Raw genomic sequence first — 26283 nt, forward strand, 5'->3', positions numbered from 1 at the left:
TTCCCTCATAGTTCAGTTGGTAAAGAATCTCCCTACAGTGCAGGAGACGTGGGTTTGATCCCTGGGTCAGGAAGATCCCCTGCAGAAAGAAATGGCAACCCACTCCAGCATTCTTGCCTGGAGAATCCCCTGGACAGAGGAGCCTGGCGGGCTACAGTCCATGGGGTTGTAAGAGTCAGACATGACTTCGTGACTAAAGAGAGAGAGAGACAGTTGACTTATAGTATTACATTAACATCAGGTGTATAATATAGTGGTTTGATATTTTTACAAATTATACTCTAAAGTTATTAAAAATATTTGTTATATTCCCTGTGCTATAAATTATACCCTTGTACCTTATTTATTTTATACCTAGTAGTTTGCACTTCTTCCTTCCCTTCCTTAATCTTGTCTCTTTCCCCTCTAGTAACCACTAGCTTGTTCTCTATAGCTATGAGTCTCTTTCTGTCTTTTTATATTCACGTTTGTTTTATTTTTTAAGACTCTACATATAAGTGAAAACATAGTTTCTGTCTTTCTCTGTTAGACTTATTTCAGTTAGCATAATACCCTTCAGGTCCATCCATGTGGTTATAAAGAGCAAAATTTCATTCTTTATTATAGTTGAGTAATATTCCATTGTGTGTGTATATATATGTTGCTGTTATTCAGTTGCTAAGTCATGTCCAACTCTCTGTGACCCCATGGACTGCAGCACGCCAGAGTTCCCTGTCCTCCAGTATCTCCATGAGTTTACTAAAACTCATGTCCACTGAGTCAGTGATAGCATCCAACCATGCCATCCTCTGTTGCCTCCTTCTCCTCCTGCCCTCAATCTTTCCCAGCATCAGGGTCTTTTCCAATGAGCTGGCTTTTCACATAGGTGGCCAAAGTGTTGGAGCTTCAGCTTCAGCATCAGTCCTTCCAATGAATATTCAGGGTTGATTTCCTTTAGGATTGACTGGTTTGATCTTCTTGCTGTCCAAGGAACTCTCAAGAGTCTTCTCCAGCACTGCAGTTCAAAAGCATCAATTCTTCAGTGCCCAGCCTTCCTTATGGTCCAACTCTCACATTCATACATGAATACTGGAAAAACCATAGCTTTGACTATTGAGGACCTTTGTCAGAAAAAGTGATTTCTTTGCTTTTAATACAGTTTGTCTAGATTTTTCCTAGCTTTTCTTCCAAGGAGCAAGCATCATGGCTGAAGTCACTGTCCACAGTGATTTTGCAGCCCAAGAAAATAAAGTTTGTCACTGTTTCCATTTTTTCCCTATCTATTTGCCATGAAGTGATGGGACCAGATGTCATGATCTTTGTTTCTTGAATGCTGAGTTTTAAGGTAGCTTTTTCACTCTCCTCTTTCACGCTTATCAAGAGGGTCTTGAGTTCCTCTTCACTTTCTGCCATCAAAGTGGTATCATCTGCATATGATAGGTTGTTGATATTTCTCCCTGCAATCTTGATTCCAGTTTGTGGTCCATCATCCTGGCATTTTGCATGATGTACTCTGCATAGAAGTTTAATAAGTAGGGTGACAACATATAGCCTTGACGAACTCCTTCCCCAGTTTTGAAGCAGTCTGTTGTTCCATGTGCAGTTCTAAGTATTGCTTCTTGCCCTGCATACAGGTTTCTCAGGAGACAGGTAAGTTGGTCTGGTTTGTTGTGATCTACACAGTTAAAGGCTTTAGCATAGTCAATGAAGTAGAAGTAGATGTTTTTCTGGAATTCCCTTCCTTTTCCTATGACCCAGCAGATGTAGGCAAATTGATCTCTGGTTCCTCTGCCTTTTCTAAATGCAGCTGGTACAACTGGAAGTTCTTAAGCCACATAATCCTGAAGCCTAATTTAAAGGATTTTCAGTATAATCTTGCTAGCATGTGAAATGAATGCAACTGTATGGCAATTTGAACATTTTTTGGCATTGGCCTTCTTTGGGATTAGGGCTCCCAACATGGCTCAGTGGTAAAAGAATCTGCCTGGCAACACAGGAGACACGGAGAAGCAGGTTTGATCCCTGGGCAGAGAAGATTCCCTAAAGTAGGAAATGGCAATCCCTCTGCAGTATTCTTGCCTTGAAAATTCCATGGACAGGAGAGTCTGGCAGGCTACAGTCCATGGGGTCGCAAAGAGTTAGACACAACTGAGCATGCATTCATTCTTTGGTATTGGAATGAAACTTTTTCAGTCCTGTGGTTCACTGCTGAGTTTTCCAAATGGACTGGCATGTTGAGTGAAGCACTTTAACAGCATTATCTTTTAGGATTTTAAATAACTCAGCTGGAATTCCATCACCTCCACTAGCTTTGTTCATTGTAATGTTTCTTAAGGCGCACTTGATTTCACACTCTAGAATGTGTGCTTCTGGGTGAGTGACCACACCATCAAGGTTATCTGGCTCATTAAGACCTTTTTTGTACAGTGTATTCTTGCCACCTCTTCTTAATATCTTCTGTTTCTGTTATGTCCTTGCCATTTCTGACTTTTATTGTGCCCATCTTCACATGAAATGTCCCCTTGGTATCTCTAATTTTCTTGAAGAGATCTCTAATCTTTTCCATTCTATTGTTTTCCTCTATTTCTTTGCATTGTTCACTAAGGAAGTATCTCGTCTCCTATTCTCTATACTCTGCATTCAGTTGGGAATATCTTTCCTTTTATCCTTTGCCTTTTGCTTTTCTTCTTTTCTCAGCTATTTGTAAGGCCTCCTCAGACAACCACTTTGCCTTCTTGCATTTATTCTCTTGAGGATGGTTTTGGTCACTACCTCGTGTACAATGAGCCTCCATTCACAGTTCTTCAGGCATTCTGTCCACCAGATCTAATCCTTTGAACTTCTTCATTTCCTCCACTGTATAATCATAAAGGATGTGATTTAGGTCATACCTGAATGGTCTAGTGGTTTTCCCTGTGCTGTGTGCTTAGTCACTCAGTCATGTCTGACTATTTGCAACCCCAGGGACTGTAGCATGCCAGGCTCCCCCATCCATGGGGGTTCTCCAAGCAAGAATGCTGGAGTGTGCTATGGATAGATCAACTAAACAGAAAATTAGCAAGAAAACACAAATTTTAAATGATACAATGGACCAGTTTAGATCGAATTGATACCTATAGGGCATTTCACCCCAAAACAATGAATTTCACCTTTTTCTCAAGTGCACACAGAACCTTCTCCAGGACAGATCACATCCTGGGCCATAAATCTAGCCTTAGTAAATTCAAAAAAATGAAATCATCTCAAGGATCTTTTCTGATCACAATGCGGTAAAATTAGATGTCAACTACAGGGAAAAAAACTATTAAAAATACAAACATATGGAGGCTAAACAACACGCTTCTGAATAAACAACAAATCATGGAAGATATCAAAAAAGAAATCAAAGTATGCATAGAAACAAATGAAAATGAAAACACAACAACCAAAAACCTATGGGATTCAGTAAAAGCAGTGCTAAGGGCAATGTTCATAACAATACAAGCCTACCTCAAGAAACAGGAGTGAAATCAAATAAATAACCTAACTCTACACCTAAAGAAACTAGAAAAGGAAGAAATGAAGAATACCAGGGTTAGTAGAAGGAAAGAAATCACAAAAATTAGGGCAGAAACAAATGCAAAAGAAACAAAAGAGATCATAGCAAAAAAAGCTAAAAGCTGGTTCTTTGCGAAGATAAATAAAATAGACAAACCATTAGCCAGACTCACCAAGAAACAAAGGGAGAAGAATCAACTCAACAAAGTTAGAAATGAAAATGGAGAAATCACAATAGACAACACAGAAATACAAAGGCTCATAAGAGACTACTATCAGCAACTATATGCCAATAAAATGGACAACTTGGAAGAAATGGACAAGTTCTTAGAAAAGTATAACTTTCCAAAACTGAACCAGGAAGAAATATAAAATCTTAACAGATCCATCACAAGCACAGAAATCAAAACCATAACCAGAAATCTTCCAACAAAGAAAAGCCCAGGACCAGATGGCTTCACAGCTAAATTCTACCAAAAATTTAGAGAAGAGCTAACACCTATCCTACTCAAAGTCTTCCAGAAAATTGCAGAGGGAGGTAAACTTCCAAACTGATTCTATGAGGCCATCATCACCCTAATACCAAAACCAGATAAAGATGCCACAAAAAAAGAAAATTACAGGCCAATATCACTGATGAATATAGATGCAAATATCCTTGACAAAATTCTAGCAAACAGAATCCAACAACATAATAAGATTATACATTATGACCAAATGGGTTTTATCCGAGGGATGAAAGGATTCTTCAGTGTTTGCAAATCAATCAATGTGATACACCACATTAAAAACTGAAAGATAAAAACCATATGATTATCTCAATAGATGCAGAGATAGCCTTTGACAAAATTCAACATCCATTTATTATAAAAACCCTCCACAAAGCAGGCATAGAAGGAATATACCTCAACATAATAAAAGCCATATATAATAAACCCACAGTAAACATTATCCTCAATGGTGAAAAATTGAAAGCATTTCCCCTAAAGTCAGGAAAAAGACAAGGGTGCCCATTCTCACCACTACTATTCAACATAGTTTTGGAAGTTTTGGCCACAGCAATCAGAACAGAACAGGAAATAAAAGGAATCCAGACTGGAAAAGAAGAAGTAAAACTCCCACTGTTTGCAGATGACATGAAAACCTACATAGAAACCTACATTGAAAACCCTAAAGGCTCCACCAGAAAATTACTAGAGCTAATCAACGAATACATTAAAGTTGCAGGATATAAAATTGACACACAGAAATCCCTTGCATTCCTATACACTAACAATGAGAGAACAGAAAGAGAAATTAAGGAAACATTTCCATTCAACACTGCAACGAAAAGAATAAAATACTTAGGAATCAGTTCAGTTCAGTTCAGTTCAGTCGCTCAGTCATGTCCGACTCTTTGCCACCCCATGAACTGTAGCACACCAGGCCTCCCTGTCCATCACCAACTCCTGTAATTTACTCAAGCCCATGTCCATTTAGTCAGTGATGCCATCCAACCATCTCATCCTCTGTCGTCCCCTTCTCTTCCTGCCCCCAATCCCTCTCAGCATCAGGGTCTTTTCCAATGAGTCAACTCTTCGCATGAGGTGGCCAAAGTATTGGAGTTTCAACTTCAGCATCAGTCCTTCCAATGAACACCCAGGACTGATCTCCTTTAGGACGGATTGGTTGAATCTCCTTGCAGTCCAAGGAACTCTCAAGAGTCTTCTCCAACACCATAGTTCAAAGGCATCAACTTTTCAGTGCTCAGCTTTCTTCACAGTCCAACTCTCACATCCATACATGACCACTGGAAAAACCATAGCCTTGACCAGACAGACCTTTGTTGGCCAAGTAATGTCTCTGCTTTTTAATGTGCTATTTAGGTTGGTCATAACTTTCCTTCCAAGGAGTAAGCATCTTTTAAATTCATGGCTGCAATCACCATCTGCAGTGATTTTGGAACACAAAAAAGTAAAGTCTGACACTGTTTCTACTGTCTCCCCATCTATTTCCCATTGAAGTGATGGGACCAGATGCCACGATCTTAGTTTTCTGAATGTTGAGCTTTAAGCCAACTTTTTCACTCTCCTCTTTCACTTTCATCAAGAGGCTTTTTAGTTCTTCACTTTCTGCCATAAGGGTGGTGTCATCTGCATATCTGAGGTTATTGATATTTCTCTCGGCAATCTTGATTCCAGCTTGTGCTTCCTCCAGTCCAGCGTTTCTCACGATGTACTCGGCATAGAAGTTAAATAAGCAGGGTGACAATATACAGCCTTGACGTACTCCTTTTCCTATTGGGAACCAGTCTGTTGTTCCATGTCCAGTTCTAACTCTTGCTTCCTAACCTGCATATAGGTTTCTCAAGAGGCAGGTCAGGTGGTCTGGTATGCCCATGTCTTTCAGAATTTTCCACAGTTTATTGTGATCCACATAGTCAAAGGCTTTGGCGTAGTCAATAAAGCAGAAATAGATGTTTTTCTGGAACTCTCTTGCCTTTTCGATGATCCAGCGGATGTTGGCAATTTGATCTCTGGTTCCTGTGCCTTTTCTAAAACCAGTTTGAACATCTGGAAGTTCACAGTTCATGTATTGCTGAAGCCTGGCTTGGAGAATTTTGAGCATTACTTTACTAGCATGTGAGATGATTGTGCGGTAGTTTGAGTATTCTTTGGGATTGGAATGAAACCTGACTTTTTCCAGTCCTGTGGCCACTGCTGAGTTTTCCAAATTTGCTGGCATATTGAGTGCAGCACTTTCACAGCATCATCTTTTAGGATTTGAAATAGCTCAACTGGAATTCCATCACCTCCACTAGCTTTGTTCGTAGTGGTGCTTCCTAAGGCCCACTTGACTTTGCATCCCAGGATGTCTGGCTCTAGGTGAATGATCACACCATCATGATTATCTGGGTCATGAAGATCTTTTTTGTATAGTTATTCTGTGTATCCTTGCCATCTCTTCTTAATATCTTCTGCTTCTGTTAGGTCCATACCATTTCTGTCCTTTATTGTGCCCATCTTTGCATGAAATGTTCCCTTGGTATCTCTAACATTCTTGAAGAGATCTCTAGTCTTTCCCATTCTGTTGTTTTCCTCTATTTATTTACACTGATCACTGAGGAAGGCTTTCTTATCTTTCCTTGCTATTCTTTGGAACCCTGCATTCACATGGGCCTATCTTTCCTTTTCTCCTTTGCTTTTTGCTTCTCTTCTTTTCACAGCTATTTGTAAGGCCTCCTCAGACAGCCATTTTTCCTTTTTGCATTTCTTTTCCATGGGGATGGTCTTGATCCCTGTCTCCTGTACAATGTCACCAACCTCCGTCCATAGTTCATCCAGCACTCTGTCTATCAGATCTAGTCCCTTAAATCTATTTCTCACTTCCACTGTATAGTCATAAGGGATTTGATTTAGGTCATACCTGAATGGTTTAGTGGTTTTCCCTGCTTTCTTCAATGTAAGTCTGAATTTGTCAATAAGGAGCTCATGATCTGAGCCACAGTCAGCTCCCGGTCTGTTTTTGCTGACTGTATAGAGCTTCTCCATCTTTGGCTGCAAAGAATATAATCAATCTGATTTCAGTGTTGACCATCTGGTGATGTCCATGTGTAGAGTCTTCTCTTGTATTGTTGGAAGAGGGTGTTTGCTATGACCAGTGTGTTCTCTTGGCAAAACTCTATTAGCCTTTGCCCTGCTTCATTCCGTACTCCAAGTCAAATTTACTCCAGGTGTTTCTTGACTTCCTACTTTTGCATTCCAGTCCCCTATAATGAAAAGGACATCTTTTTTGGGTGTTAGTTCTAAAAGTTCTTGTAGGTCTTCATAGAACCGTTCAACTCCAGCTTCTTACTGGTTGGGGCATAGGCTTGGATTACTGTGAGACTGAATGGTTTGCCTTGGTAACGAACAGAGATCATTATGTCATTTTTGAGATTGCATCCAATACTGCATTTCAGACTCTCTTGTTGACCATGATGGCTACACCATTTCTTCTACGGGATTCCTGCCCACAGTAGTAGATATAATGGTCATCTGAGTATGGGCCAAAGAACTAAACAGACATTTCTCCAAAGAAGACATACGAATGGCTAACAAACACATGAAAAGATGCTCAACATCACTCATTATCAGACAAGTGCAAATCAAAACTATAATAAGGTATCATCTCACGCCAGTCAGAATGGCTGCTATCCAAAAGTCTACAAACAATAAATGCTGGAGTGGGTAGGGAGAAAAAGGAACCCTCTTACACTGCTGGTGGGAATGCAAACTAGTACAGCCACTATGGAGAACAGTGTGAAGATTCTTTAAAAAACTGGAAATAGAACTGCCATACAACCCAGCAATCCCACTACTAGGCATACACACTGAGGAAACCAGGATTGAAAGAGACACGTGTACCCCAATGTTCATCACAGCACTGTTTACAAAAGCTAGGACATGGAAGCAACCCAGATGTCCATTGGCAGACGAGTAGATAAGAAAGTTGTGGTACATTTACACAATGGAATATTACTCAGTTACTAAAAAGAATGTATTTGAATCAGTTCTAATGAGGTGGATGAAACTGGAGCCTATTATACAGAGTGAAGTAAGTCAGAAAGAAAAACACCAATACAGTATATTAACGCATATATATGGAATCCAGAAAGATGGTAACGATGACCCTATATGTAAGACAGCAAAAGAGACACAGAAGTAAGAAAAGACTGTTGGACTCTGTGGGAGAAGGCGAGGGTGGGATGATTTGAGAGAATAGCATTGAAACATATATATTATCATATGTGAAACAAATTGCCAGTCCAGGTTCGATGCACGAGGCAGGGTGCTCAGGGCTGGTGCACTGGGATGGCCCTTAGGGATGTGATGGGGAGGGAGGTGGGAGGGAGGGTCAGGATGGGGAACATGTACACCCATGCCTGATTCATGTGAACGTATGGCAAAAACCACCACAATATTGTAAAGTAATTAGCATCCAATTAAAATAAAAAAAGACATCTCCCAAACAGAAAAATAAATAAATAAATAAAATATATGTAAATCTGTAGTGTGAAAAAAAAAAAGAATACTGGAGTGTATTGCCATGCCCTCCTCCAGGGGATTTTCTCAACCCTGGGATTGAACCCAGGTCTCCCAAATTGCATGTGGATTTTTTACCGTCTGAGCCACCAGGGAAACCCAGTGGTCTTCCCTACTTTTTTCAATTTGAGCCTGAATTTTGCTAGAAGAAGTCATGGTCTCAGTCACAGTCAGCTCCTGGTCTTGTTTTTACTGACTGTATAGAGCTTCTCCATCTTTGGCTGAAAGAATATAAGCAATCTGATTTTGGTGTTGACCATCTGGTGATGTCCATGTGTAGAGTCTTCTTTTGTGTTGTTGGAAGAGGGTGTTTGCTATGACCAGTGCATTCTCCTGGCAAAACTCTGTTAGCCTTTGCCCTGCTTCATTTTGTACTCCAAGGCCAAACTTGCCTGTTAAATCCAGGTATCTCTTGACTTCCTACTTTTGCATTCCATTCTCCTATGATGAAAAGAATATGTCTTTTTTAGTCTTAGTTCTAGAAGGTCTTGTAGGTCTTCATAGTTCAAATTCAGCTTCTTCAGCATTAGTGGTTGGGGCACAGACTTGCATTACTGTGATGTTGAATGGTTCGCCTTGGAAAAGAACAGAGATCATTCTGTCGGTTTTGAAGTTGCACCCAAACACTGCATTTCAGACTCTCTTGTTGACTATGAGGACTACTTCATTTCTTCTAAGGGATTCTTGCCCACAGTGGTAGATATAATGGTCATTTGAGTTAATTCACCCATTCCTGTCCATTTTAGTTCACAGATTCTTAAAATGTCAATGTTTACTCTTGCCATCTCCTGTTTGACCATGTCCAATTTACCTTGATTCATAGGCCTAACATTCCAGGTTCCTATGCAATACTGTTCTTCACAGTTTCAGATTTTACTTTCTCCACCAGACACATCCACAACTGTAATCTCTTTTTGACTTTTCATTTTGTTCATGGGGTTCTCAAGGCAAGACTATACATATATGTACCTCATCTTCTTTATCCATTCATCTGTTGATGGACACTTAAGTTGTTTTCACATATTGGTCATTGTAAATAATGTTGCAGTGAACACTGGGGTACATATATCTATTTGAATTTTCTTTTTGATATAAATCTATTTTGAATAAATCTATTCATTTTCTTTGGATATAAAGCCAGGAGTGAAATGGCTGGATCATATGGTAGTTCCATTTCCATTGTTTTTAGGAAACTCTATACTGTTTCCATAGTGTTTACACCAATTTACACTCTCACCAACAGTGCGTCAGGGTTCCTTTTTCTCCACATCCTAGCCAATATTTATTATTTGTAGACATTTTGATGATAGCCATTCTGACAGGTGTGAGGTGATATCTCATTGTGGTTTCAATTTGCATTTCCCTGATGATCAGTGATGTTGAGCATATTTTCATGTGCCTGCTGGCCATCTGTATGTCTTTTTTGGAAAAATGTCTGTTTAGGTCCTTTGCCCATTTTTAAATCAGCTTTTCTTTTTATATTGAATTCTATGAATTCTTTATACACTTTGGATATTTAGCCCTTATTAGATTTACTTAAACCTAAATTCATGCATGCAGGCTAAGTCACTTCAGTTGTGTCCGGCTCTGTGTGACCCCATGGACAGCAGCCCACCAGGCTCCTCATCCATGGAATTCTCCAGACAAGAGTACTGGAGTCAGTTGCCATTTACTTCTCCATTAAATCTAAATAAGACTTATTTAACCTAAGTCTTAAACGTTCATTTACTTTCCCAAGACAGCGTACATTTAATTTATATTAATTCAATAATTAAGAAAAAAGCAAAACATTTCTACTGATAGCCCCTTGGACATTCAAAGTTCTCATTTCAATTCTTTGGAGCTTGTAAGTGAGTCTAGATAGGGTATTTAGTTACCCACTACATACAATGTCAATGTAAAGAGTTCCTAGGAAAGATAAGGAAAGACCCAAAGGTCCTAGAGGTTGATAAGGAAAAGGTATGAAGAGAGAGCTCAAAAAAAGTAAATATAACCAGCTCTCACACACACTAAAACATGCTAAGTCTCACTCATCTTAAGATAAATGCATATCAAAACTATACTGAGACATCTTTTTTCACATAGCAGATTAGGAAAAACCAAAAATTTGATAACACTTAGTCAGGCCTATAGGTAAACAGGCAAGCACATACATTGTGGAGGCAAACAGGAAAAACTCCCACGGAGGGTGATTTGGAAGCATATGTTCTATAGCCTGTTGGGGCTTCCCAGGTGAAGAACCCACCAGCTGAGGCAGGTAGATGTAAGAGACACAGGTTCCACCCCTGGATCAGGAAGATCCCCTGGAGGAGGGCACAGCAACCCACTCCAGTGTTCTTGCCTGGGGAATCCTATGGATGGAGAGTCCCATGGATGGGGGAGACTGGCAGGCTATAGTCCACAGGGTAGTACAGAGTCAGACACGACTGAAGCGACTTATCACGCATGCACACACATGTTCTTTGGCCCATTACTTTGAGAATTTACTATTGTAGATACACTTATACATGTGTGAAAAGACATCAACAGCATTATTTGTTATATACCTAAATATTAATAGCCCAAATGTCCATTAGAGGGGACTGCTTACTGAGGTATAATACAATAAATAAATGCAATAAATAAATACATAAACTGAGGTACAATACAATAGATGCTATGCATTTGTCAAATGAATGTGTGAAAGAAAGAGGCAAGGTACAGAACAGTGTGTGTGATCAGCTACCCACTGTGTAAAAGAGGGAAAATGTGAGTCTACATTTGTTTTGCTTGTATACATACAAAGACATTCTGGAAGGATGTAAAAACCAAAGAATTGTAAATTGTCACTATGATTTTTGAGTAGTATGACTGTACTCAAACAACTAAAGTTTTAGGATCTTGGCAAGGAAAAAGATATGAAGTCATTCACTCTGCCTTTTCCTCTGCATGTCTTCAGGCAGAGATACACACCCTCAAATTCAAACAACAAAAATTGACTCCAGCTGATTTGCCTCAAAACTGGGACTGCCATCTGCCTTCTAAATCTCAAAGCAGGCACACATAAAAAAGCAAAAAGCCAGGATCAGGGGTTCTCTGCAGATCGCAGAGTTATGAGTTGATGTATTTAACACGTGGATTTGAAGGGAACCCCACGGGTGATTATAAAGTGGCCTCTGAAAAGTTAAAAGAAGCACCACAAATGTATCTTCCTAAAAGATAATGCTTAACAGAAGCAAAGGCCTGCAGCCTCACCCTTTTGCCCTGAGACAAAAATGCAGAGACAATTTTCAGTCTGAGTAAGAGTTTACATTCCTGGGCGCCCCACTCCTCAGTGGCTAGGTTTGTAGCCTGTGGCTGAGTTGGACACAGTTGCTCTGTGATTGTCACATTCACTATTTTCCTCTATGGAAATGTCCACTCATGTACTACAAACTTTCGGTTAATACAATCCTCACCAGACAACAATATGGCCCTTTATTTTTATGAGTGCTGTTTTGATTACTAAAGCAAGAAATGCCATGACTCCTCGGAAATCACAAACATGCCAAGAAGCCTGGGTTCTGCTACTGTGGCCCTTTGCCCACCCAAACTTGACTCAGCTATCACTATTTCTCTGAGTTCAAGGCACTCCTTATGGATAGCTTTTGGTTGAACATTTAAGATACTCATGAATATTAGAATTTCGAGCTTTAGTAAGAGACGTACAGATTTTGTAATCTGGCCCAAAAAAAGCATTCTGAAGATAAGGTAAGAAAAGATTTTGACTTCAATAAAAACACTTTCAATTAAAAGTTTAATTAAACAGTTTTAGTCAAAACAATTTTGATGATTAGATTGGGGTCATCACATTTCAGTGATAAACATATTTTGAAAATGAGGACTCATCAAGTTTTAAATTCCATGCCTTTTATAGCTTCAAGCCCCCAAAAATCAAAGATCCTCATTTTTAAGGACCTCCTCATTTTTAATCAGTATAATAATATTATTTTCACTAACAGAAACAGAGTCCAGTTGAGGCTACATGATTTACTGAGGATTTACCAAGCATGCGTACTTAGCAAACAGATTCTAACCATTTCTGCGTTACAGATGAGGACTAGGGTACAGAAAGACCAGGATTTTAACCTGGTTCCTTTCAACGGCAAAGTCCACAATTTTAACACCATTACTCAGTTTCTCCTAAAACTGTGCAAATTGCACACCTGGGAAATGCCAAAGAGATGCTGGAAGACAAGATTCAGACAGTAGGCTGAGCCCTGACTGTAGCCACAAACTCCTATACATATCAAACTCAACAAGCCATGTGAGCACAGAAAACAAGGGGACCTAACAGGGCCAGAAACCATTGTGCAAGAGGGGGGCAAGGTTCAGGAGTGCTGCAAGGCTGTGCAGAGTGCATCCAGGAAGTAAGGCCTCCAGAGCCACCAGCAGGGGTACTGTGCAGAGGGAAAACCCACAGTAAGCCCTTCTCCAGTCCGTACCAGGCAGTACGGGGCCAAGGTTCCTGTCCCTTGTGTGCCAGAGACGACGTGTAAAACCTCGGGTGGTGGCTGACACTAGGGTGGTTTGTGTAGTCCCCCCACCCAGAAGACATACACCCAGGTGTACCCCCAGGTCAACCTGCTACAGTCTCCCTGTCCAACTCTCTGCAGCCTGCATTAACCAAAATGGCCTTCACAGACAGTTTTGGGGAATCCCAGACACAAAGATCAACATCCAACCACATACCCACAAACATTTGAGGAAGATTAACATCATAAAGGAGAAGCACCCAACTCTGATAACCGCGCCTCCAAGCAAGGCAGCTGCAGATAGGCAAGAAGAAACCCCACCCCACCCCCATCCCCCCACACGCAAAGCTAAATTAAGTTCTCTGCTATTGAGCCAAGGACCCAATGCCCCTGTGAGCATGTTGACCACCCCAGGGCAGGAGAGGATGAGGCATATTCCACTGCAGCTCTCCCTTGGGCCTTAAGAGTCTCCAAGGGGAAGTGAGCAGTTGACAGTGACAATGCTTGGGCAAGGCAGGGTCTTGCCAGACCTGAAAACCTGCACCTCTTGCTTTCCCCTTATATTACTGCTCAGTGGGAAAACCTACACAAATAACCCAGTCACCAAGATAAGGGAGTCTGGGCAAACTTTGGACTGGCTGATGATTAAACTTGCTATGGGCAACCACTACTCTCATCTGGGAATCAGTGCCTGAGCTCCCCTAAGCAGGATCTCGAGCTCTAGCTTTCCAGAAACTGGGGGTCCCATTTCCACCTAGAAACATCATTATATAGCAAGAACAAGCCCTCAAAATAAATATGACTGACATCTTAGAGAGATACAGGGGGACATAGCATCCATATCAAAGATCTGACTGAAAAACTGGGAAATTAAAATGAAAGGGGTGATCTATAAGACACAATAGGTTTGCTGCAGAGCATAATGAACAGAGCCAGAGGACAAATCAGCAATGTGGAAGACCAAGCAGAGGGTGCAGTACCAAGACACAAGGAAGTTAAAGCACAAAGAAAAACTGAAGAGACAGGGAAGATGCTCTGGGTAACCTTCAGGCTCTGCCTGCTGAGAACAGGGTAGGGGGACAGGATGCCCCAGAGAGCCAACCTGAAGAGGAAAAGTTATAATTTTACATAACCTTCTCCTTCTGCCTCTGTAACTCAGCTTGCCCCTTGCAAAGTCTAAACCACATAGGTCATGTAATCTCAGAAAACGAGGCTTATAATACTAGCAACTGGAGTTTATCTCACTCACCCTTGTCCTGCTCTTTGCAATTGCCCAGCCCCTGCAAACCTGCTTAATCATGCCTGTCTGTGTAAAGGACAGGCACCCCCCCCATCTTGACTGCTGTTCCCACACACGTGAAACCCCTTAGTTTAAACCAGCCTATTAGAGCTAGTGTTCCCCACTACAGTCTGTCCATAAAAACTCTGTAACCCCTTTGCTCGGGGCTCAGAGCTTGGAGTGTTAACTGCTCTGGGCCAGCCGGCGTAATAAACCTGAGATCTCCAACTCTCCAAGTGTGGTGCTTGGTTTCTCAAGTACTGGTTTCTGCGACAAACCCACAGCAGCGGGGTGTGTGAGGGTGGGAGGCCGTTCTCTCCTTGGGCCCAGGCGGCCATGGCCTAATGGTTAGTCCACAGACTAAGGAGTTCTGCTTGGTGATACCCGAGGGAAATGTGTCGTGGGCTACCTCTCTTGAAGGCAGTGGGATGGTTCGTGCAGATTAAAATGGAGTCCAAGGGCGAGATAGTTATTTCAAGGAAGGGATTAAGGGATGCCAGTCAGCCTAGGCAGTGGAGCCAGAGGCAGCGGAGACAGGACTGGCTTCAGCAGCACTGATATCTCACCAAAGCAGCCCACACGTATATCTGAGAGTCAGCTCCCCGATGCTAGAAGTAAGCAAGCATAGTCTGAACAAATAATCAGAGGATTTGAGCCTCAGATCCAGGTTAATAGTAAAAGCCCCATCAGACCCAGAGCTTCCGTCACGGGCAGGTCTTCACCAGCAGGAAGCACAGCTGTGTTAACCGCTCCCACACAGATGGACGCCGCTGTCACTTCTCCCAAGACCTGGGCCGCCACTCAGCCTCCTTCCCCTTCACCTCCCAGTGAGGGACTCTTGACAACACTGGCCACTCCCTGGTGGCCCAGGGCTGTTCCTGCAGCCAGACCCCTTCCTGGCAAGGCCCTGTCCTCCCAGCAGACGTGAACAGGACACCAAGTCCAGGAAGAACTCCAAGGCATGCGTGGGCAGTTATGCTCAGAAAGGCACCAAAACCAGGGATCTGCCCCTTGGAGGATTTCCTCCCGAGGCTAACTGAGGAAGCATGCAGCCACAAAAAAGACACTTCCTATTTAGGCTATTTCTATTTCTGGAAGGCAGACAAATCTACTTGGCTCTTCCATTAAGAAGTTATTTTCAACATAGATTTGAAAAACTCAAAGGAAGAAGAAAAGAACATTGGAAGTAGCTATGTCAAAATCTGGGACTCAAGGGCCCTCCGGAATGTTCCTTCTCCTTCTTCCGTCCATGCTGGGCCCAGTGGGGGACAGTGCTAAGCAGCAGGTAGCAGAGTTCAGGGCAGCTCACAGAGAGGAGAAGGGTGAAACCCCCTTGGGTGACGTCTGTCCAAGTGCCCCCCAGCCTCGTGGTCCTGGAGTCTTACCAAGCATTCTTGGCCAGAATTATCTGGAAGTTTCCTCACTTCTCTGCTTCCCGGGAGCCCTAACCTCAGCTGACAGGACAGGTTTTTCCACTTTGACTAGTATGAAGCAGATGTAGAAGAATGTCTAATGACCTGTTTGTCAAACTGGCTCGACCCGCAGTCCTGGCCGGGAATCTCACTGACCCTCACTCTCTCAGCTCATGCACTCGGGACCCATCCACACTTTCCAAGTGTTCCTTCTGCAGCCAAGGCCAGGGGAAGGCTGACGGTGCAAATACGGTTGTGATGAGACTTTCTGGGGCACAACTGTGCTGCACAAACCCAGGACAGGCGCCGATAGCCCGCCTGGCACCACATGCACGTTCATGGGCGCTGCAAGGGTTAACCATTCTGAAAAAGCACAAGGTGGGCTGCACAAGTCAAAACAAGTAGAAGCACTAACAAACACACCTGGTACACGCACACAAAAGATCACTACCAACACCCAAAAGTAAAAAAGTTAGTTTTTTTTTTTTTACTAATTTTTATTAAAGTTTGGATCTTTTCCTAACTCTACTTGGAGGTATAATGGTAAGATTTTTCCAAAGCATGCTACCTTCCAAGGATTTTTAAAGGGTGATTTTATTCTGACACTGAGAGTAACTTGAGTATCACTGCTCCTCTTTCTGACAGTGTTCTCAGGCAATGCTGAGAATTAAGTCTGCAAGGATCTTTCCTGGGGTGAAGTTAGTGGACTGGGGATGCAGGACTGCCCTGGGGAGAAGGTGTGGCAGAAAACTCATCCAATAGGGACAGAACTCAGAGGGTAGGCCCTGTGAGAGGCACAGCTGCAGATTCCTGAAGCCAAATACTGTCCCATTTAATTCAGAAAGAAGTGAATGAGAGAGAGGCCAGTTAAAGCAAATTTAACTTTGGAAGTCAGTGCCCAGTGATGGAGGAGGTATGGATCCTAATCACAAAATTTCTGTATTTAAACAGACACCAATTTTTTAAGTAAATTGCAATATTATTCTCCTGACTGCAAAAGTAATGCAAAACAAGAACAAAAGAACACATGCTCAATGTAGAAAACATAAGCTCTACAGATAAGCAAAAGCTATAATCCCCAAGGACTGTATGAGTGTCACCTGCTCCCAGGCTGTGGTCTTGGTGCACATATTTCTGCTTTGCAAAAATGAAATCCAACAGGCAGTGTTTTAAAATAGGGCCCCCAGAGCTCTGGGTTCAACGTGAAGATCATTTCATTGGTGAGATTCACCACTCCCACCCCTCCATGACTGCCCACTGAAGCGACCCCACTGCTAGCTGTTAGGCGGGCTGGGGCTTCCCATCAAGGTTCATAGGAGAAAACGGCTCTGCTGGCTGCTTGTGAAAGTCGCTCAGTCGTGTCCGACGCTTTGCGACCCCATGAATTGTAGACTATGGAATTCTCTAGGCCAGAATACTGGAGTGGGCAGCCTTTCCCTTCTCCAAGGGATCTTCTGAACCCAGGGATTGAACCCAGGTCTCCCACATTACAGGCAGATTCTTTACCAGCTGAACCACAAGGGAAGCCCTGCAGGCTGCTTAAATAAATATAAATAAAAGAATAAGATACATTTTTTAAAGAATTGAGCCCACCACCCCCTATTGTGGTAGATGGACTGACGAACACCAAATCTTACCCTCTGCCTGCATCCACAGCCTGGCAGCGGCCTCCTCATGGAGGCAGTACTTCACTGGGGCTCCTCTACGTGACTTGTTCCGGCCAAGGGTAGAGCATGGCGGCAACAGTGTGTCAGTCTGAGCCACAGCCTTAAGAGACACAGCTTGCTTCTACTTTCCCTGCTTGCACCTCTGCAACCAGCAGGGAAGAAGGCACCATGCCAGCCTGTTGGGTTCCGAGGAGATGAGCCATGCGGAGCAGAGCTGCAGACTACAGGACACAGCAGAGCCCCTGGACTCACATAGGTTAGGGGGCCAGGAATAAACGCTGATGGGTATATCCGACTGAGATTCTATGTCTGTCTGGATCTGGGATCAGAGAGCTTGAGCCTCTCAGCTGAGGTAAGCCAGAGCTAAAAACTGAAAGCAGGCCTAATGAGCCCCACAGGCAGGCTCTTGAGCCCTCCTCACACTGCGTGAGTCCCAGGAATGACTCACCACCCCTCTCACACAATAAGAGGAAACACAGACATAACCACCTGTGGGGCTCTGAACAACAGAGGGATGGGGGTGTGCATCAATCCAGCACGCGTGGAGTTAGGAGTGGCTTCTTGTCCAGAATCCGAGTAATGGACTCTGCATTCCCAGTCTCCAGGCAGGTCCCCATGGTTACACTGTCCTCCTCCAGACCCAGCAAGAAAGCAGAGAGTGTTCTCCACTGCCCTCAAGCAATGCCCTCAGTCACAGCCCTGTCACTCTCTTCAGTCACTGCCCTCAGTCAGTGTCCTCAATTACGGCCCTCAGTCACTCTCCTCAGTCAGTGTCCTCAGTCACTACTCTCCTCAGTCACAGTCCTCAGTCACTGTCTTCAGTCAGTGTCCTCAGTCACTCTCCTCAGTTAGTGTCCTTAGGCACTCTCCTCAGTCAGTGTCCTCAGTCACTACTCTCCTCAGTCAGTGTCCTCAGTCACTACTCTCCTCAGTCAGTGTCCTCAGTCATTACTCTCCTCAGTCAGTGTCCTCAGTCACTCTTCTCAGTCACAGCCCTCAGTCACTGCCCTCAGTCACTGTCCTCAGTCTCTGCCCTCAGGCACCACCCTCAGGCTAGCTGAATGGTAGGAGAGGAGGCCAAGAGGGGCCAGATGCCTGACTGCCAAGTCCCTTAAGCAGCCCCTTTCCAGTGGGAGGGGCACACTTCCTCCCCAGGGGTCCTGGGGCAGGGTCTCCACAGGGCTCCTCAGTTGCCTGTCACTATGGGACCTTTTGACTCTTACAGAATGGGTGCGCATTTGTTCTTTCTTCATAATTTTCACAATGCTGAGCCATAGGACAGAATTTTCCAGTATATTTCAGGTCACTTTGCCCTCTTCTTCAACTCTATGGCTTACATGTTTTGTTCGCTGCATAAACACACACCGCAGCACCAGGGTTCAGAACAGCACCATGACAGGCTGCACAATTCCCAATAGGTTGGTCAAGCCTTGCATGTTCTGAGCCCCATCCAGACTACAGCGGCATGGATCCCTGAGATTCCACTGGGAAACCAGGCCCTGAGAAGAGAAGACTTTCTGAGCCTGCTCTGTGCTGCCCGGAGACCACAGCGGTCAGGGATGGAGGACCATGTCAGTTGGGGAGAGGGGACCATGGCGGTCAGGGAGGGGGGAACCATGGTGGTCTGGGAGAGGGGTCCACGGTGGTCGGGGAGGTGGGTCCACGACGGTCGGGGAGGGGGACCACGGTGGTCAGGGAGGGGGACCACGGCGGTCAGGGAGTGGGGACCACAGCAGTCAGGGAGGGGGGACCAGCTGTAGCAGCAGCACACAGTTCAGACCCAGACCTCAAGGGAGAGAAACACAGGCTGGGAGTATCAACCTTTGGCCTCTTGGTGTGCATGAATACTTTCTGGACATCACCCACCTCAGGCCACGAGGCAAGGCTGGTTCCAGTCTGTCCCAGGTCCCCAGGACCTCTGTGAGTCAATTAGATCCCTGGGCGCCTTGGAAAAGCCAAGGTCTCACCTTTGCCACTTTGTTGGTGGACCGTTGGCATGGCCTGGGAGCCTGTTAGAGATGCCTGTTAGAGACAGGGGTGTCCCACACCCAGGGGATGAGAATCTACAGCTCACCAAGATCCTCAGGGGACTGGAGTATACATCGCACTGTGAGAAACGCTGCACTAACACGCTGGTCCGAATCACCCAGACCAGGTGCTTCTCACCCCCAGCTGCACATCAGGATAGTGGCGGTGGGGAGGCAAGAACTTTTCAAAACTCCCATGCCTGTTCCTCCCCACAGAACGCTGTTCCAGGGGGCTAGGCATCGACAGTTCCAGGCTCTGCCCAGCGTTTCTGGGGCCAGGGTAGAGACACACTCGCTCGCTCAGACCACCAACTTGTGCCCGGGATGAGGACAGGGCAGAGTCCCTGCTGGGGCTTTCTCAGATGACACAGTTGCCCACCCAATGAGCCACAGAGGGACCCACTGTCCCTGCCCCAGCCCCATTCCTCAGGATCGCTGAGGGGAGAAGATGGGACACTGAGGGACCACTGAGGGAGCCTGGAGAGAAGCTCTACCCAAATCAGGACTAGCATGCCACAGACAGGGGACCTTGATCTCACGCTAATAAGGCAGGGCCTTCCTAACAAGCAGCTGAAAAAAGTCAAACATCTGAAAAACACGCACGCACACACAAAACTTTTCAAAGATGCTAGTCAAACACTCTGGGAACATTTAGTGCTAGACAATGTCAAGAAGCAAATTCTTTTCTCATTTAATAATCTAATTTATGTGAAAAGAAACCTGGATGGAGAAAAATTACTCCAGTAACTGAACATAATGTCTGTGGAGTCAGGTACTACATTGAATCACTAACTTGACGGAGGTGCAAACAGACAGTTCTTCTCAAAGCCCACAGGATGGCCTACGCTTTGAGGATTAAGGGTTAAGGAAGGTTCAAATGGAAGTTCTGCCCATTCCAAGTTGTTGACATTGACCAAGTTTCTACATCTCTCTTACTCTCATGTTCCTCAGGTATAAAATAGGGATAAAAGTACCATTTATAAGTTGCTGTGAGGATTAAGCAAGGTTATTCCTAAGGCACTGAAACCAGATGCCTGGTATGTACTTAGGGTTTAACAAATATTTACTCTTAACAATATCAATAATATACTATTGAGGATAAAAGTAATGCATCTCTGGTGGACAACCCAGCAATACGTAAAGAGGCTTAAAAATCTTCAAACCTAATTGTCCCACTTCTGTAGATCAATCTTAAAGAAATAATCTCAAAACCACGTATAAAAAGGTGGACATGGAATGATTTAGGTGTGAGTCAGCAACTAGAAGAAGCCTAAATGCCCCAAGACATCCAGCAGGAGAGTAAGAATTAGGTCAATCATTTCGCCCATTTTTCTTCTTTTTTCTTTTTTCAATTCTTGTGTAATAAACATGTAGTAGTTTTACACTGAGAACACAAAACCAAATCCCCATTTTAAAAAATCCTTTTAACCAGCACGAAATGATGCCTTGATTCTTAAGATCCACATACATTTTAAGTCCACATAAATTTTGTCCCATGACATTTTCAATGTTTAGAATTTAAGTGAGATTCCCACAATATGTTTTATAATGAAAAACTGCATAACTCATCAAATAACTGGCACTTTATGTCTTTTGGTTGAGAACCCCTGGCTTGTGCACAGAGCATGCAAAGCGAACACGACCAGCCCTGCCCATACCGTTGTCCTGGGTCTCCATGGCGCGTCCTGGACACACAGCTGACCCTGCTGGCCCCACACACCAGTACATGCTGGGCGGTAGCCGAGACATTCCAGCCATCAACCCTCAGGGTAGCTGCTCTCCCAAGTCAGTTCCTGCCGTGGTCAGAGCTGCTGCTGCTGCTGCTGCTGCCCGAGAGATGGACTAGGTCATGGCTTAGAGTCCAGGGTGGAGCATATCACAGATCCACCTTCATGGCTGAGCAGAAAACTGTCTTCTCCTGGTGGTGAAAAACATCAAGTCAGAAGGCTTTTCTTAACTATCAAGTCCCTTCCCGCACCCTTGCACAAACATATTTACAAGGCCATGGAAATATGCACTGGTCATCTCCCTCCCCCATTTTTGCAACATTTCTCTTCACATTCCATCTATTGAGCCACAGAGGGTCAGATGTAGGCAGTGAAGAAACAGAGCACCCCCGCCACACCTGGCAGCTGGGCTTCTGTCCGCCTGAGAAGAGTTCCCCAGACAACCACAGAACACCTACTGTAAAGAGCTCAATCACTGTTACATCAACACGCACTCATTGTCACCAGCAAGGGGACACTGAGACAGTGAAATGAGGTTCCTGCCCTCGGGGTTTTCACCCTCCAGTTGGGGTGGGGCAGACGCATGTAAACAGAGCAAGGCTTCCCTTTGCCCAGGACAGATCCTTCCAGAAGCCTGGAGCTGGGCACATAATGACAAAGTGGTAAGCAGGCAACAGTCCCAAAGAGAAGGGTCTGGAAGGCGCTGGCTATGAAGCCAAGTGAGAGTGAGTCCTGGGGGTGGCAGAAAGGAGCCCCCACATTCCGCCTGTCCCCTCCACCCCTGGGGGTATCTGGCAATGTCCAGAGGCATTTAGCGGGTGGTAGCCCACAGGGACACTGCTGAACATCCTGCAGCACATAGGGCAGCCACCAGCCACAGCTGAGAACTACCCAGAGAAATTCTGAGTTGGATTAAGACACATCTCCTAAGACTAGGCAGTCTGTGATGAGGCAAGACACTGCTCTCACACGTGGGGCTCCCACTGAGCTTGGGGTCCCTGACACAAGGGCCCAGCCGGCTGATTAAATGACCAGAAACACCCGGAGGGCAAGACCCAGGCCTGGCTCTGCAGGTGAACCGCGCGGTGGGAAGGGATGACCATATGAAACGCATGTGTCCTGCTCAGCATTCCCATGAAGTCTATAGTACAGACATAAAAAGTATGGTGTCATTAGCAGCTGTTCTCTGAGACAGACAACTCTGAAATGGAGGGTGATGGTAAAGCACCCCCACCAGAAAAAAAACAAACAAGGTAATATATATGATGCCTAAGACAATATCGTCTATTAAAAACAGACATGCACCCTCCTCCCCAGGCAACCCTCCAGAGCATTGCTATGAGATTTCTACCAAGGTCAAGTTTCTGAAGTCACTTTCCACAGAACTGGAGATGGTTCTCCTTGCAACAATAATAATGGGAGAATCAGGAAGCCAGCAGGGTCTCCTACCTGCTCTCTGAATAACAAGCTCAGAAGGAGACTTCTCTGGCAGTCCAGTGGTTAAGACTCCATGCTTCCACTGCAGTGGGCATGGGTTCAACCCCTGGTTGGGGAACTTAGACCCCACATGCTATGTGGCCAAAAATTTAAAAAAAAAAAAAAAAAGCTCAGAAAATTAATGCTGGAGGGCTGACCCACTGTCTCCCCAGTAAACAGGTTCTAGAAGGTAGGCACTGAACAAGCTGTGAACAAGGCTGTGAGAGCGCCGGAGCTCTCATCTTACAGCCTAAAAAAATCAGGCCCCTGGCCCAGGTGATCTGTATTCTTACAAGCAGGGAGGGGTGGGGCTGGGAAAGCCCCGACCAGAGGCCTTGCCCTGGGGCCTCTGTGATCCTGCATCTCCTTGAGCTAAAGAGCAAAAGGTTCAGAGAAACCATGCCTGGAGAAAATCTATGTTTGAAGTCTGGGAGCCTGAAAAGTCCAAGAAGGAAAGAAGGAACACAATTTAGGAGACAATCAAAGCTTTATAAATTGCAAAACCTGATCAGGAAAATCAACTTGAGAGGGGAGAGAGGGAAGCAGCAAACCAGAATCTGTTCTAAAATCTGACAGCAATGTCAGAAACCAAAGTGCCCAGCTGTTATCTGCTTTCAGGCGCCTCTCAAAATCAGCTACCAACTATACCCAACAACACCTCAAAAATGCAAAAGCTAGACGTTTCTTCTGAATCAGAAGTATTTTACCATATAATGTTTTTAAGTTAAAGACGTCTTAAGAATATTTTAGGCCAATCCTCACCCAGCCATTTTGTTCCCCTTTTTATTTTCAGTTTCCTTTTGAAAATCATTTTACCCATGGAGGATTTTGCGACTGGAGCAATTTTTCAATTGTAACTTGCTTTTTGGTTTAGACTTTAGGGTAGTAGTTTTAAAATGAAGTAACTCATGTTTTGCCCTGTATTTGCCCTCTAACTGATCTTAGCTTCTTCCTGCTTCTTTTGGGTTCAGATCAATGAAACAAATAATGGTTTCAAGTTACATGTTTTCTTTTCATTATAGTATATATATCCTAAAGAGGGCTTCAAGAAGTGTCCTGCAATAATAATTATTTTAATAATTTTTAAAATCTCATCAAAGATGAAAAAGAAAAAAGGAACCTGACATTCCTTCTACAAATGTTTTTATTGGGTCCTTTTCATAGGGAGTGAGCTTCAAGAGTTAATGAAACTTACAGTTGGTGAGAAAGACACTGCTAAGTAAGTTCTTGCTATAAACTTTCTGCCACGGAAGGAACATCCTGACTCTGCTCACTTGTTGTTTTAGGAAGTTTGAACTGGCAGTGACAAAGAGCAGGAAGACACTTGCAAGTGAAGCATGTTAGGAATATAGTTATCATCCAGTTCTTTTTTGAATCAAAAGCCTAGTCGAGATGGTAGACCCATCTATGAGACACCCTTTTGGCATTATTGGCATCCCTTGACGAATACTGGCTTGCCTATGAAATGTGTTTAATGCATTTGTGGACATCAAAAATAATACAGAAGCACAAATTGGAGAAACGTGTACTTCTCAATCCCAGATGAGAACAGAAGCCCTTCAAGAGCCTAAGCCACAAACAAGCTAAGGCTGTCAATTCACCACTCAGTCTTTCTACTTGTATGCATTTGGTGCCTCCTGGACAGCTCTGGGAGTAAAGGCAAAGCAGTGAGTAAGGTAGGTAGGGTCTCTGACACCTGGAGCAAGAGAAGAAACCTCCAGGAGTAATTAAAGGAGTAATTAAACAGATAAAGTAGGAACACAGACAGTGGTAACTAAAAAGAAGCACACACAATTGTGAGAGTGAGGTTGGGTTTGGAGAGGGTGGCAGGGTGAGCCAGGGGGTCTGAGATGGCAGAGGCCAGATCAACTGGGGGATGTGAGGGCAAGGAGGTCTTTGGGATTTCATGCCAAGCACAAGAGGAAACTATTGAGGATTCCTAGTAGAGAACTGACACTCTCTAATTTACCTTTTTAGACAATAAATTACTTAGGCTCCCAAACAGAGAATGGGGGAGGGGAGAGCCGCAATTGTAGGAAAGATGCTAGTACCTTGGACTAGGGCCAGGTGGCGATGGAGAAGGGGCTGGACCTGAACACCACGTTTGAGAGGCCAACTCAACAGTCCTTGACAACAACTGAACTCAAGGGACGAGGACACGTGAGGGAAGACAGCTCCCAGGTTTTTATGTCTCAGGTTTTGATCTGAGTCTACCGAGGCCACTCCCTGAGGTGTGGAAGCCTGCGAAGGGAGAGGTTTGGCAGGCCTACAAACCTCCTATAAGAACAAACTGGGTGTGAAGTTTTTACGTTTTCAATTTAATGTTTTATTCCTTTAGGACATTAACAAGGACAATTAAATCAGACCACAGAAGGAATTCAATGTTAGCATTTTTCAAAATCGTGCGTGTTCTAGTTGCCCCTTTAACGCTCTCGGAATCAGGACACAATGGGAGTGAGTGGCAAACTCTAAAGAGTGCATTTGGTGAAAAAGCTCGCTGAAAACGTAACAGCACGCTCCTGTTTCCTTACATCTCCGATGCTTGTGGAAGAAAAACTCCCCGGCCTCACAAGGTGGACAGGCAGGGTGAGCGGACCGCAGAGATCCCAGAGCCTCGGTCGTCACCGTCCCCCTGGGGTCCCCGGCCTTCCGCCGCCGCGATCGCACTCACCTACCGCGGCCCGGCCGCGGAAGGTCGCCCGCAGAGGCCGCCAGGAGACGGCGGGTTCCATCCCGGACTTGGGGATGGTGGGGGAGGCGACGGCTCCCGGGCGCCCCGCGCCGCCAGGCTGTCCCGCGCCGCGCCCCCGCGCCGCCCTGCACTCACACTCACCCGCGCACACGCGCGGTCGCTCCCGCTCGAAGGCAGGGGCTTCTCCAAGGGCGGAGGAATCGTGCGGACGCCTTGGCGTCTCTTCCTTTAGTGGCTTTCGCCCGCTGCCCCGGCCAGGCGCCGGCCAGCAGGGTCGGGGTGCCCCGCCCAGGCGCCCCCCCAAGCCCCCCAGCCCGAGGGCGCGGCGGGAGACGCAGGGCCGTGCGTCGGGGCGGGCAGGGGATACGCTTCCCGCGCGGGGCCTGGGCGGCGGGGCCGGGACTCCGCGCCGGCCACGGCGGGGCAGCGCTTACCTGCGGGCGGCGGCGGGCAGGGCCGCGGCGCCTGGGGCGTGGGGCTGCGCGGGGCCGGGGGGACGGCGGCTCTCGGGGCCGGGCCGCCCCTCTGCCCTCCTCTGCCGAGGCTCCGGCCGCGCGCCGGGGGCCGGGCCGGGCCAGACTCACTTCCTCAATCCTGAGCGGGGCGGGCGGCGCGCGGGGCGCGCGGGGCGAGGGGCGGCCGCCGAGAGGCCTCCGCACAGCGCGCGCGGGAAGACCCTGCGCTCGCCCGCAGGCTTCCCTCACCGAGACCCCGGAGGCCACGGGGCCCGCAGGCGCCCCCAGCGCCTGTTTCCTCCAGGTCTGGGTCCCCTGCCCTCCGGCAGGGCAGTCGCAGCGGCAAGATTGGTCGGTTCTCGGCGCAGCCCAGCTTTCCCTGCCCCTCTGTTCCGCTCAGCAGCGAGATCCGCTGGTGAACTCCGGACTCGTCTATGGAGGCAGTAAATACTCAAAAGACAGGAATATTCGTTTGT

At 45.4% G+C, this 26283-nt stretch overlaps 1 protein-coding gene across 4 annotated transcripts in view; it reads right to left on the reverse strand.

Moving 5' to 3' along the window:
* LRRK1 (leucine rich repeat kinase 1) overlaps positions 1–26283 on the reverse strand; it is a 140518-nt gene that overhangs the window by 113542 nt on the left and 693 nt on the right. Inside the window, exons 1-2 of one of the 4 annotated variants that reach the window (XM_070478131.1) lie at positions 25787–25892; positions 21116–21375 (exon numbers count right to left, since the gene is read on the reverse strand). In XM_070478131.1, the coding sequence (XP_070334232.1) occupies positions 21116–21215 (100 nt within the window). In that variant the 5' untranslated portion in view covers positions 21216–21375; positions 25787–25892. Of the gene's footprint in view, positions 1–21115; positions 21376–22633; positions 22720–25493; positions 25514–25786; positions 25893–26283 lie in introns of those variants that run through there. The other 3 variants (XM_070478133.1, XM_070478132.1, XM_070478130.1) reach the window with 3 other exon arrangements.

This window comes from Odocoileus virginianus, chromosome 16 (assembly GCF_023699985.2).
Source record: "Odocoileus virginianus isolate 20LAN1187 ecotype Illinois chromosome 16, Ovbor_1.2, whole genome shotgun sequence".
Taxonomy (NCBI): domain Eukaryota; kingdom Metazoa; phylum Chordata; class Mammalia; order Artiodactyla; family Cervidae; genus Odocoileus; species Odocoileus virginianus.